Genomic DNA, 14,745 nt, shown 5'->3' with positions numbered 1-14,745 from the left:
TGTTAATTTGTTGAATATGTTACACCTTCGTTCTGTTCCAAAGTTAAAACATTTGTCTAAAATAAATATCTGTATTTTTTTCATATATTGTTACTATTGTTTTCTTTCCCTCTTTCTTCTCTCGATTCTTCGTGTCCTCACTCAGAGGAAACTCACTTAGATAGGAAAAACATTTATAGAATTTATTTATAGATTTATTTATAGACTTTATATTAGGGCTGGACGATATAGAAAAAAGCATATTGATAAAAAAAATGCATATTGATCGATAGATAATTATCAAAAAGATTTAAAACCTGGCTCTTATAATATTGCTAAATGACTTACTTTTAATATATCACACACAAACACTCAATCCCAATTTAATTCTTATTTAACCAACATTTTTAATTATAACTGATTTTTTTTTTTTTTATGAAAAATGACTTAACTTAAGAGACCTGGGTGATGTTATTAAACACTATGAAGCACGTTACTGCATGCGTGATGTCCTTACGCCGCCAGGACGCTTTGTCATTTTATCACAAAGAACGGAGCCCAGTAGCTGCTATACCTGCTTTGTTTTGGAAGAACTTCCAGAAGATTCCTAAGAAGATGACGCGCAGCAGCGCGGGGCTGACACAGCTCGCGCTGCTGCGGCAGTGAGCGGCTTACGTGATGAAACAAGTTGGTTGCGTTACCAGACTTTGTTTTTACCGGTTCCTTGCAAATTTTACAGTTCACTGTGGTTTATTTCAGTCAGGCTGGCGAACAAGTAAAACCCCGTTTTGGGACAATTTCCTCCGCCGCTCCTTGCTGCGACATATTCACGTGCTCTGTGTTGTTGTTTGAGAGGGCGGGGCTTTGTGACGGCGTGCCTGGGTCCGCGATTACGATTGGTCGAGAGGAAGCAGTGACTGCAGCATCGACTAATATAGGCTAAGAGGAAGGAAGGAAAACTGTCTCTATAACCAACTTTTATCGACCCTTTTTTCCCCTTATTGTGCCACACGTCTTTCGACTGATATATATTGTTATTAAATTATGGTCCAGCTCCATTTTATATGCTGCTGTCATTCTTTGGAGACATTTACAATTTATTCCAGCAATTATTGAGTTAATAAAGCAACACGCGTCAGCCTGATAAACACAAAACAAATAAATCACTCTTTTTTTTTTAAATTACGCACTAACTCTGTAAACAGGCCACGTAGGGAAGCTTAAAAGTATAATGTTCTCGCCTCAAACGATCTGAAAACGTACTTTTGAACAACAGCAGCAGAAAATGGAGTGTTTAACTTACCACTGTGAGCTCTGCGCTGTCTGGAATGAAGCTGCAGCCGCAGTGCATTCTGAGACGGTCAGTCTGAAGAACGCATGCGCGGCTCCTATCTTCGCACTCTGTGCTCCATTAACCAGCCTTGGAAACCGTGACGTCAGACCACTGTTGTGAATTCGTATTCTCAAAGAAAAAATCCGTATTCTCAAGCAGCCGCTGCTGTTTGTGTTCATAAAGAGTAAAGCACAAATTTAAACTTGAAATTTGTATTTATTAGTTATTGAAGTTGTAACTATTTAAACTGTATGTTGTATCTTTTGAATGTGATTTAAATTATTATGAGTTTACAAATGTTTTTTATGCACAACTTCTGACTAATATGGACACAACTATCCTTTTATGTACAAGTTTATTATGGAACCGCTTTTACCCCATAACAATCCTTTCTTTTTATCATTACACAATTAGCAAACAGAGAAACAGCTTTAAATAATTTACACAATTTAAATACATTATTGGTAGTTTAGCAGAAACTGGACGTGGCATTCTGTTACAGCTTGGCTAAAGATCATATTATGATGCTACAATACTATAGAATTGTTATTCTCCATATTCAACAAAATAACCTAAAATTTTCATGTTAACATGAATTTTGAGAAATACAAAATTCGGTTGCACAAGAAAAAACATTTCATATAAAAATAAAAACTATAAAGCTCAATTAATTACTGGTTTTACACATCAAACATATTTAACAAACATTTCTTATATCATATGTTTTTAATCTGAAAATAAAACTCTATTTTAGGACCTCCTGTTGCCAGATATATATTTATTCAATATTACCAGTCCTTACTTTTTATTATTAGTGTTTTTTGTGATTCTTTCTATTTCTGAATAGTAACACAAATACTAAAACTCTCAGTAAAGTAATAAACATGACCTTATCTAAAACATGAAGAATTATTTATTTTTTACATTTGCCTTTTTTAGGCAAATTAAATGATAAAAAAATAATACATAGCTTAACTAACTGCTATCTATCTGGGTGAAACAGCTGCATTTCATCTAATAAACTTCTGTTTATTGGTTTGTATTCCTTATTTTTCATTCCTGCTGTCAGCAAAACATAAAGAACAATAAACTTCTGACGCTGATGAACAGAAATCTGTGCTAAAATTGATTTAAATGTCTCTGATTATAAGTACCTCACCTCCAGGGATTATTATGAAAATGGTCCCAAAACTGTTTAAAGGATTTCTCTTACTTCATCAACAATCAAATAAAAATTGAACCCCGGGTTAAACTACATTTCCATAACTGCATAAAATAATGATGTCTCATGTGTTTTCCAGGAATCCTCTGTTCATCTGCTCTCTGGTTGTTTCAGTCATTGTCAGGTTCTTCCTCCTGTTCTTTTTTTTTTTTTTTTGGTTTATTTTGGCAGTTTCTCATGCACCGTTGTGCAACCTTTCATGCTCGTTGACTGCATGAGATGATTTTGTTGGTTTAGTCTTTAGTTCTGTGAATTCTTCTCCTGATCCTCTGCAACAAAAAACATTAGAGACATTCATGCTTTAAAAAGAATTTCACTCTTATGTATAAAATCTTATTTCTAATGGCCTTGTTTCATGTTATTTTTTCTTTCCACCCTAATCAAAACAAAGTCAAAACTTTTTCATGTATGGCGGTTGTTGTGAAATTAAAGGAGGGTGAATTGTGCTTCTGTTTCTCCCTCAGCAGCCTCAGTCCTCAATTAAAAACTGAGTTGTTCTTTGGTAACAACGAAAAGTGTTTTCTATGTCCTTGGAGGAAATATTTCGAAGATTGATAAAGATTATTTAAAATCTGGTTTTCACTTCATGGTAAAATGTAAAACCTTGATGACAATTCTGTCTCTTTGGTTCTTTACAACATCAGTTATTTTTGACATGATGATGATATGCAGTAATTACTTTGGCTTCGTTTTACTGTGTAAAGACAAAACAAGTAAAGCAAATTAATGCATGGATTTTCTTTGTGACAACATAAATTTGCATTTGAAGAGCAGCATCAACAGAAACAGAATTCCATTTAATTCAAAAAGTAACACAAAATGAGGTTTTACCTTTCATTATTAGTACACATTTTTCTTTTTTTATGTACCAATCCGATGAGTCCTGCTGCCAATACGACAGCCACAGCAGCGGCAATCAGACCACCGATCACCACCCAGGATAAACCTTCATGTAGAGTTTCTGCATAACAGGAGTTGGAAACTTGATTTTCTCCACATGATTTAAAAATCCCATTTATTCATAAATGATAAAAGCTTTCAACTATTTTAACTACTATACAACTACCTAAAAGCTGCTATGTTCTGTTTTAGTTTTTTCCCGATCTGCAGTGTTGGGGGGCACAACTTTTCCCTCCAACTAATTTCCTGCAGCTGTGATGCTTTTTTATTTTATTTTTTTTATTTTAATATCGTCCTGTCTGGCAATGTGGCAATAAGAATTGTTGTCTCAATGCCAAAAGGAGCCCAACAGATTTTACTTTCACAAGTGGAGCAGTACTGTTTTCGCCATAGTGCTCCGCTTGATTTATAAATGTAAACAGTTTATTATAATTCATGCAGGGAGTATTTCATGTTATATGGACACTACAATGAAAAATTAAAAGAAAAGAAGAAAAAGAAAAAAAGGAGAAAAGGTGAAAGAAAGAGGAGATAAAAGGGAGAGAATGATCAAACGTTGTGAGTCTGCTTTATCACCTGCAAAGAGACGTAAAAAGAACAGCACAACCAACGGATATAGTGCTGTGATTCTAAACATATTTAATCAATAGAGAAATTAGCTCTAGATTTTTAAACCTAATTCTCAGTGGAGAAATACATTCAATTCATACATTTAATATAGTTCACTCTAAAGTGGTTTTTGGTAAAGTAGTTGTTCTCTACCTGTCTCACCTTCTTCACTAAAAGTGACTGTCTTCCTGCTCCTCTGAGTGCTGACGGTGCAGCTGTAGGTCAGATAAGGATCAACGTCTGAGACCTTCAGAGAGCTGCTGATGCTGTAAAGCTTCTCTTCAGTCTGCTGGATGCTGCTTGTTATATTTAGAGCGGTGGTGTTGGATGGAGGGTCGGTGGACCAGGTGAGTTCAGGTTCAGGGTAGATCCCCTCTGAGGTGCAGATGATCCTGTTTTTTTCCTGATTGATGATGACTTTAGAGACCGGAGCTGCACACAAAGAAATGTATTCAAAAAACCGCAACACCAATAAAAAGTAAAACGTATCCAATAAGGCTATCCTACCTTCTGCTTTTAGGTTAACAAATGATTGTTGAAATCCTCTTGTGGTGCTGGTGTAGCATTTGTATTTTCCCTCATCCTGAACCTTCACTCCTCTCAGCAGCAGGGAGGCGTTTCCTCTGGAGATCTGATCCTGAAACAGGGATGTCCGGTTCTTAAAGTTCTCCACCTGGAATCCCAGCTGGTCTTGGTCCTTATAGTAGGAATGAACCACAGATTCTCCATCTGATATGTGGTACCAGTGGATGAGAGGATCAGAATCAACCTGGTACTGACAAGGTAACATGCAGCTCTCACTGAAAACACAGCTCACTTCAGTATCTGCAACAGGAAAAATATGCATTAAATATAATATTTGGAAAATTATAAAGAAATCCTTTTGACTTCAGTTCAGATATTATGTTTAGGTTCTTCTGTCAGACCAGGAACTGAGCTCCAAATCACTTTAATAATCATCAAATCACAACAACCTTGTGGAGCCCAGATTTCCAGGCTGAGGAATAGAGCTGCCTTTAGAAGACCAATCACATCAGTGAAGCAAAGAACATCCATCCATAAGTTTATATGAATATTTTTGCTCTGTCACCATGCAATTAAGAGGGAACACTGTTAAATCACTTGAGCATGTGTGTCAAATTCAAGGCCAGCGGACCGTAAAGGCAATTTATCTGGCCCTTAGGAGCCAAAAAACGCATATCACATCCTAAAGTAGAGGCATATATTCTTTTAAAGTGTATAAAGTAGCTAAAACTGTGCCTTTTGTAGTGAATAGTGATTTTTAACTGTGCAGTAACAGAACCCTGCCACTAGATATTATTGTTTTTTTTTTTCACAAGACAATAAAACAACCCAGAGATGTCAAAGAAGAGGAAAAATTAGAGTTTAAAGTGTAACTCCCCCTAATATGAACCTTTTTTGCATATAAATTGTATAAACTGGGCCTACGGTACTACTGTTATGTTACTGTGAAAGTTTTACATTTTTACGTGAACTGAAAATAAATTATGAAATCAAAAATGTCATTATCAAGGTGCAACCAGTCCTATTATTGATTTCATGATGCTAAAGTGGCTCGATATATAATTGAGTTTGACATCCCTGCATTAGAGCTTTCATGATTCCAGATTTAGACTTCATTAATTTAAATTCAGTTACAATTTTATTTTTGTAGCAACAGTTCACAACACGCCATCTCAAAGCATTTTGCAAAATCAATTCAATCAAATCATCCATACAGATTGGTTAAAAAAGTTTTTATATTCTTTGTTATTCTTTATTTAATGAAATACCTCTCAGTGTGTCATGTATTGCCCATTTGAACACGTGCCTAATTTGCCAATGATGTTAGGATAATAATGATGAAAGAGGAATTCCAGGTCTGGCATTCTCAAACAGCAAACTCTGAACATCCATCCATCTATTTTCTAACATGTCTATCCCTGTGGGGTCGTGAGGGGTGCTGGTGTCTATCTCCAGCTGTCAATGGGCGAGAGGCGGGGTACAACCTGGACAGGTCACCAGTCTATCGCAGCACTTTGAACATATATGGAATAAATTAATAGCAACTTCCCTTCGAAACAGAAATAATTAAATTTCAAGTTAGACATATTCCAATTAACAACTATTTAACTAGACTAGTGAAGCTTAACCTCTTAACAGTCACAGGGACACACTTGTAAGTATCGTAATTTGCACCGGAGGCTTCAATTTTAAAGGCTTTGGTTTAAAAATGGTCTTAGCACCTCTTCCATATCATAGGGAGGAAAGGAGCTTCGGACTGCTGTGCTGATTTTGGACGGCCTTTAACTCAAACGTCTTTATGTGATGGAAACACTCATGGATGACGCAAGTCAAATTCAGACCCTGCAGCCTTTTGAAATTGAACTACAAAGTGTGCTCTCTCTTCTCATTGGCCATTTTTGTTCATTTCTGTGAGGTGGGCTATGGTTATACATCAGGTCACGCAAAGGATTGTGGGATTCCTTATAGCTCCTGTGCACTGGTAAGGGACCTCACAATGATGTTTCTATGCTAATTTAGCTGTGAGAGGAAGCATACAGGCTCCTTTTCCTACCTCTCTCCTTAGACTATGGCTAAAAATACTGCTAGCAGAAAGCTTGGTAGCCTGATAGCATTAGCTTTGGTTTTTGACTGCTTGCAGAAGAATAGGAAGAAGTGATTAATGACACAAATAGATTGGTATCACCAAGAAGGACTCTAAAAATATTATTATTATTATTCATGCCAAACCTAAAACATGATAACTAAAGGATAAAACTCAGACCCATGATTTTGTTCTGGCTTTTGGATTCTGAAACCTTAAGATGATCAGTGACCCACCCACCACCTTATCTGACCATCCTCTTGAAAATGCTCTGGACCTTCCTCTGGACAAGTATTATAGATTATTCTTTATGAAAGTAAAGCAACAACCCTATTCATGGTTTCTAAGAGGCTGGATTTTAAAGAACAAACTTTTTTATTTTTATTTTTGTTCCATTTCAGATTCTATTAAAACCTAAAATGTATAATCCTTTGTTTTCAACAAGCAACAACTACTTTCATTAGTGCTCAGTTACAAACAGCTGGATGTGAACCTGGTGAAACTGGTTCTGCTGCCGAATTCTCTTACTTTGACAGGAGTAAATAGTTTCTAGTCATAAGATTTTTAAAATAAAGCAAAGCTTTTCTGATTTAAATATCTACAGCTTGAAAAAAAGGATGACAATGAGTTAAATCCTTCATCTGATATAACATGATTTTATGTTATTTCTCAGTAAGTGTTGTGAAACATCCTCAGTGATCATGTTTCCTGAAGTTTGGTTGGTTGTCAGATTAAAAACAAGAAGAAAAACACAACAGTCTATGTTTTCACATTCAACTAAGAAGGTTTAGTAAATGTTTAACTCACCTGCTTCAGAAACAGACAGAAGAAAAGTCACAAACAGCAGACTTTTAAAGTACTTGATCCCAGCCATGTTGTTGTCTCTGATCAGCTGTTTGTCTGATCAGCAAATACCTAGAAGTGATGATGGGAGTGTAGTAGTAACAAAATACTAACATCATAAATATGCACAAAATGTTACAGGATCACATTCCATGACCTGACCAGACCAGTTTGCTGTAAGGAGTGCTTAACCTTGTAGCTCCAAATGCCTTATTTGGACATCGGGTTAGTCAAAGTAAATTGCTACAGAATTACAGTAGGTGACTACTGGAGGTCTAACAGCTAACAACCCTTCTCGTTCACCTTCCTGATCAAAAAGTTCTGTTTGATCACAATCTACTGCTCCTAGATGACAAAGACTAAAAATCTTATTTTGGTAACTGAAAATGTCAATGACTGTTTCAAAATCTAGTAATCTTGTAATTTAATTATATCATTGATATATTTGTGGAGCTGAGAGGAATCTATCTGATGCCTAAACTAAACATGTTTTGAATAATAAGGTAAGAGGCTTGGATGACAGGAGGACATATGGACCATATTTCCTTCCATCATCTGTGTTATCTGCAATTACTGCAGCTATTATCTGAATATTGTCCCTTTTTTCTCCATAGAGACTAGACCCTGCCTGGTGTTTGTAACACTTTACAGGAGAAAAAACACTTAACACTTTTCTGATACTATTGTCATATAGATGAAACACTTGGCCCTGTTTTTATGTCTTTAAAGCACCAATGTGTAAGAATTGGGGCTTAGAAATACTGGTGCTCCATCTAGTGGTCCACTAAATAAATTGCAAACGACCTCGTGGTATATATAAGTAGACGCCCCATGGACCGAAGCTGATATTTCAGTACGGCCGCCATCTTGGTTGGGTCTCTCATGCAACCCCAGTGCATTTATTTGTACTGAGGAAGCTTTTCGCCCAACTAAAATAAATGATGACTCAAAAACATTTTTAACCTCATTTTCACTCAGTTAGGTTTGTTGCAAATAGCAGAGATCTGGTTATGATACAAGACGCTGTTGAACATAAAAAACATATTTTAAAGCTGAATTGCATTGTTTAAACAACTTATTAAATAAATGTATGTTTTTTAACAGACTTAAATATGGCATATTAACATTTAAATATATATATGGTTTCATACTGAAATGCTTACTTTTATGTTATTTTACAAACAGAAATGTGGTGTAGCATATTATTAAATATGTATTGATGAATGCTTTCACTGAAATACTTTGTTTCATGCTCTTAAACTAAGAGACATGTGGTATTAAAATGGTTAAATGTGTAATATAATATATACAATCTTTTAATAAAGAATTAAGTTGGATTGTTCATTTAAATGTATTTGTTTATTGCACAGGTACAGTCCTGAGCGATCACTACGCACCAACAAAACTTTCTTAATATGTTTTATGTGATGTGGATGCAGTTTTTTTTAAACCCTGGAAAAGTATTCTTTAAAATTTCCAGGTCATTCCAGTGTCTTACACTGCCGTGCTTGCAAAAGTTTTTCATGGCTTCTTTCATGTATTTATGCACTGTAACGCCAGGGTATTGGTTTTGACGATGTCATTCAGCCTTAATTTGTGAAATATAGCGATAAAAATAATAAATATAAAATTCTGTTGGTATATCTAATTTTCTCACCAAATATAACCTCATCTTCAGAGCCAATCTCAGCCCAAAATGTTGATCTGTAACATGTGATCTACTTTGAGTAGTTATCACAGTTTATTGGCACTGTTGTTGAGTCTGATAGATTTTTTTCTAATGTCTGTTGTAAAAAAATATATATTTTTTTATTTTTTGGCTTGTTTCTGAATGTGAAGTCACTGATTTGGTCTCTAAAAAAAGGGACTATAAACACGAGTAAAGAGACCCTGTCTCGCCGTTGGACTGTAGATAGTGAAAGCGCAGCTGATACATCTCTGCACCTCCGCATACACAGATACTACAAGGAGAGGGAGAAATAAATTTCACTGTTATATTGAATTGACTTACCTGCTGTCCAGCAGAAATCCTTGTCTTCACTCCACTTGGTAATAATAGGTACGCTGATATAACGTTTTTTCCCGGTTATTAATATTTTTTTTTCTTGGTTACATTCTCTTCCCTCTCACTTGGTAAAGATTATGGATAGTCCTCTATTTCAACAGGAAACGGCAAATAGAATGATCTACAGTCATCTTTGTTATATAGTCCTTCAGATAGGGGAAAACACGTATGGTGGACAGTTTGTTCCGTTTCGGGTGCTGAAATCAGAAATAGTGACGCAACATGATGCCTTTCAGTGAGTGCACCGCCACCTATGTATTTATAAACTACTAATTCTAAGGTATGAGAATGCTTTCATTCTTCATTCATTCAAAGCCAAATTAGTTACACATTGTCCCTATAAGTCAGCAAAGTGTAAAGACAGACTCCTAGTGGAGATCAAGCACTTGCCCTCTTTCCCTGGATAAAAAAAAAAATCTTATTGCTTGTGCCCCATATTTCCTCATTCATCACCTGGGCATGTATTTTCTTAAATACACATTTGGGCTATTTTGTGAAATGTTTGTAAATACTTTAAAGTTATTGTGTATAGGACAAAAACGTGTAAAATGTGCTACTTTTCTGCATTTAGAATATTATTATTTTATTTATTTATATGTTGCAAAGAATTTCAGTTTAAGGAACAGATCTTACAATTTGCCCAGATTTTGTGATACTGTTGTTGAATCATGCCATAATTCAGGGTTTTTACCTGTAAGTCAGAAATGTTTAAATGACATTTTCATCTATTTGTATTGGAAAAGTAGCATATATAATGGCAAATGCCAGGGTTTTGTTTCTTTTAGCAAAGTTCAGATTTTTTTGAGGATGAATATTTTTAAATGTTTTCAAAGGCAAATTTTACTTTTCTTATAGGACAAAAAATGACATTGCTCAATAAAGTGTTAAGATCAGCACAACAAAACATGTTATGTTATTTGCAATTTTCACATAAAAAGGGTGTTTATTTGTCCTTATTTAATGTCAAAACTGAAAATTTAACGTATGTTCTGTGTTATGTCAGTGATATCTTTTGGTAGAATTGAGTAATCCACCTAGAACTGCACTGAACACATGGTCAGTATATAAATGCTGCAGGAGGCGTCCGAAATCTGTCAGAAGACGAGGTAAACTGTACAGAGCCCCAGAACTGACATGGAAAGAGGAGATACAGCGTGCGCACAAAATACTAATTTGTTCCCACAAAATACTGATTAATTCCCAAGAAATATTAATTCATGGCCACAAAACATATATCATGTGTGCATAAAAAAACACTGAACACAATCTTCCTGCACAGCACACTTTCTCAGAGGAACAAAACGTGATGGACAGAGATAGCCTGATCAAGTTATATTTTAGGCTGGGGATGAGCTACAAAGACATCTTGAGATGTTTTGATGTTTCAAGGAATTCTCATTAGTGAGAGGCAGAAGTACAACTTGTATGCTAGGATAGACTTTATTGTTGACCAACTGCAAGGCTCTGGAAAGGACCACGGTTATCGGTGGATGTATGCTAAGTGCCTACAACATGGTATTCGTGTCAGAAAAGAGGATGTCCTCTCTCTGCTGGATCCTATTGGTTCTCAAGCTCACCTGGCCAGACGTCTCAGAAGGAGGCAATATTTTATTCAGGGACCTAACTTTTTGTGGCACATAGACTGTGAAACCATATGGGATATGCGTTACGGTGGATTGCGGCTCTAGGAGAATGACTCTGTCATACAAAAACATTTTAACGTTTGGATTCTAGGAATGGAATGCTCTTGTACTTTTATTACATTGTTATATGCAAAGGAGAATAAACAGCACAATACTTCACTATATATGCCACAAATTAATATTTTGTGGTACCAAATTAGAACTTTGTGGGAACAAATTAGTATTTTGTGCGCACGCTGGTACTACTGGGATTGAAGATTAAATATTAATGACATCAAATTACATCTACTAAATGTTTGATCAGAAGGTTTTATTTTGGATGTAAATCTAATTTAGCTCACACTTTTGTCTCTATAGTTTGTTCAACATACCTTTTAAACTTTTGTTTACCGGCAAAATAAGGTGTGCTGTGTGGCAAATAAAAAAACTAAAGAGATGGTTAAACATCGGTGGAAAGGTGGCTTTATTTTACACCAGAAAAAAAACAACCTTTGGAAGCAGTTTTATTTAATGCTCAGTAATAGTCAGAATTAAAATAAGCTTTATTGTGAAGCAGTATTTTACACATACAAGGAATTTGCTTGATCATGTGCTACACATAGACAAAGTCCAGCTAGTTTAGTTATGTCCAGCTGACATAACTAAACATAAAAATAAATACTACAGAATAAACAAAACAAAGGCAATTTGTACAAGAAAATAGAAAATAGCAAAGAACAATAACACAAGAACAAGTTGGCAGATATTTACTAGTGAATTATTCCGGGTTTACGTTCTGCAGGACGTCTTGCAATGAGATACGATAGTGTGTTTCTTGACTGGTTCTCCTTGGGCTCCCTGTCATGCCAGTCTTTCTTTTTGCTCTTCTTCTGTCTGTGGTCATGTAAATGCATCCATTTTGGTTTTCAGCAACCTAATCCATCTTCAGAGACAGTTCAGCCTTAAGTAAATTATTTAATTATGCAGAAAGAAACTCGTATTTCCAAAGACCTCGTCTCAGTCCAACGTAATCTAAGCAAATTGAAATTTCAGGAATATGGTTGTGAATTTGAAGGAGGATGAATTGTGTTTCTGTTTCTCTTGTGGCAAGTCCCAGTGCTCCATTAGAAAGTGAGCTGTTCTTTGATAACGCAGAAAAAGTTTTAAAAGTTCTTTTAGAAAATATTTAGATCAATTAAGATTGATAAAAAATCTGTTTTTTGTCCCATGGCACGATGCAAAATCTTTTTTAAAAAAAAATCCTCATTCCTTAGTTCATTCAGTGACAATCTTTTACTTTAACCATCTATAAGAAGTTATGTTGTCCACAGCAATGACAGTTTTCCATGATGCACTTACAGTCATTTAAATTTTCTCTTTTGGTTCCAAGTCTGATTCTTTAAGCCCCTGTAAACACTGTAAGGATAAAACAAGTAAAATGATTACATGACGGTTATAACATATCATACCAACATTATAAAGTGCTTTAAAACAACCATGAATGAAACAAAGTAATGAACATACCTGCAAACTATAAAACTCATCAAAACAACAAAAATATATAAATATGTCATAGAAACAAATCAATATGAAAGACGATAAAACCAATTAAATTAAACAAGATCAGACTAACTTCTGCTAATGCTGAAAGCCAAAGATATAAAATAGGTTTTAAGATGAGTTTTACAAGTAAGCTGTGAAGGAGCCTCTCTGATGTGCAGGGGGAGATTATACCACATTTGGAGTAAAAGTATAGAAATTCCTGTCCCGTCTGAGCGTCCTCTGAGACCTAGGTACCTGTAGGAGCTGCTGTTCAGCCGAAGGTAGGTAGAAGAAGCTCAGAGAGGCAAGGAGGGGAAAGGTCATTCAAACACTTAAAATTAACTCTAAAATGCAGACAGCCAGATGAGTGAACCCAGAACAGGAACAGCATTCAAGAGTGTGGGAAATGTTAAACTCACAAAGAAAAAAACACAAAACTGAATAGAAATTAGCTCAATAATGTATCTATACATAAAGTCTGGGCATTCTAACAGGTGATGCGATCTGTTTTTAGAGTACCAGTTAAAAAACATGCAGCAGCTTTTTGAATCAACTATAGATGAGAGAGCAAAGATTTAAACTAGATTAAGACGTTTCCAGAATGTCAGTAAAAAAAGATTGCAGTTGACTGTAAACTATCTTCTCCACAAATGTTAAAAGGATTGGCAGCGTAGAAATACGTCTATAATTAGCCAACAAAAAGTGATCTAGACCAGTGCTCGTGTTCGCAAAGATTCTCAGAGTTCTCTCAGAGCTTTTATCTGTAAATTTAGCTTCAGAATGATTCAAAAGCTGCTTAGAGCGACTCTGAGTAAGGAATCAACAGAAATTCTTACCACAGCGAGGAGGTGTGGTTGCCCCTGTTGCCACGTGTGACGCTGTCCTTTAAGAGCTGTGATTGGTTGATGGTACAAGAAACAAACAAAGTCAATAGTAATCAATAGATGGAAATTAACCAATTAGACCAGTTTAAGAAATGTGTCACATGATGATAAAACTTAGCAATATTAAACATTTGTCGCCCTGCATCAAAATGTTTACATTTACCTAATTTACATCCTCATCATCATTTTGATTTGCTTCTTTTGTTTACTGACTATAGTGGTCATTTTACTACTTTATGCATTTATTATTAATGCATGCTCACTTGTCTGCTTTTTACTGGGATTGCCTGGCTGTATAAATTGGTGTATTTGGCAAAAGGACTGAAACAGAGAAAAAAGGTGGAAAAAGCAATAGGAGCAGAGCATCAGTCCGCACAGCACTGGGAGGAGAACTGAGGAGTGTCTAAATGACATTATCATGCAATACAGAAAATTATTTTTTCGCCTCCATTTCATCTTCCCTCTATATAGTCATACATGAGTGTATATTTTGTACAATATGTTGTGTGTAATTATTCTGCAACTTTTTCTCATTGTTTCTGAATCTTTATCATTGAGAGCAGTTAACTATATAAAAATCCCTTTGCACCATGTTGTTTATACATTTTATCCACTTTTTATTCATGATTATCTAACATTTTACCTTTTTTTTATAATCCTGACTAAAGTTACATTACTAAAGCTTTGCCTTTAACCCATCCTCCCATTGAAAATAATGAATTTCCCCCTTTGGTGATGATAAAGTTTATCTTTTCTACATATTCATAATTGTTGGATTGTTATAAAAGATTATGTTCTCATTTCCTCCACTGTTAACACATACTCTATTTATTTTGGGATCAGATAAACATTTTTATTAAGAGAACACAACTCAGAAAAAAAAACATTTATGCAGCAAAATTCAAAGGAAACAGAATTATATTTTTATTTTTACCTTTGTATTTTTCATTTTTACACAAAACACAGGTTACTACTCCTCCGATGAGTCCTGCTGCCGCTATAGTTGAAATCAGACCAAGAATCACTTTCCAAGAAGAATCTGCACCATGATATAAAGGTTCTGCATAGGAAGGAGTGGAAAATTAGCATCTATGTATGATTTATAACTCCATTTCATACATAAATAACAGCAGCTTCC

General features: G+C 35.2%; 1 protein-coding gene across 1 annotated transcript in view; it reads right to left on the bottom strand.

Annotated features, from left to right (window-relative positions):
• The window catches only part of LOC118556804 (CD276 antigen-like), a 39,480-nt gene extending 31,946 nt beyond the window's left edge, over nucleotides 1–7,534 (bottom strand). The window contains exons 1-3 of the mRNA XM_036125143.1: nucleotides 7,459–7,534; nucleotides 4,551–4,868; nucleotides 4,206–4,475 (exon numbers count right to left, since the gene is read on the bottom strand). Of these exons, the coding sequence (XP_035981036.1) occupies nucleotides 4,206–4,475; nucleotides 4,551–4,868; nucleotides 7,459–7,525 (655 nt within the window). The 5' untranslated portion in view covers nucleotides 7,526–7,534. The remainder of the gene's footprint in view (nucleotides 1–4,205; nucleotides 4,476–4,550; nucleotides 4,869–7,458) is intronic.
• Nucleotides 7,535–14,745: the final 7,211 nt, after the last annotated feature.

The sequence above is a fragment of the Fundulus heteroclitus genome, chromosome 21, assembly GCF_011125445.2.
Source record: "Fundulus heteroclitus isolate FHET01 chromosome 21, MU-UCD_Fhet_4.1, whole genome shotgun sequence".
NCBI classification, from domain to species: Eukaryota; Metazoa; Chordata; class Actinopteri; order Cyprinodontiformes; family Fundulidae; genus Fundulus; species Fundulus heteroclitus.
Note: the sequence above shows the minus strand (reverse complement) of the source record. Positions and strands in the feature narration are given on the sequence as shown.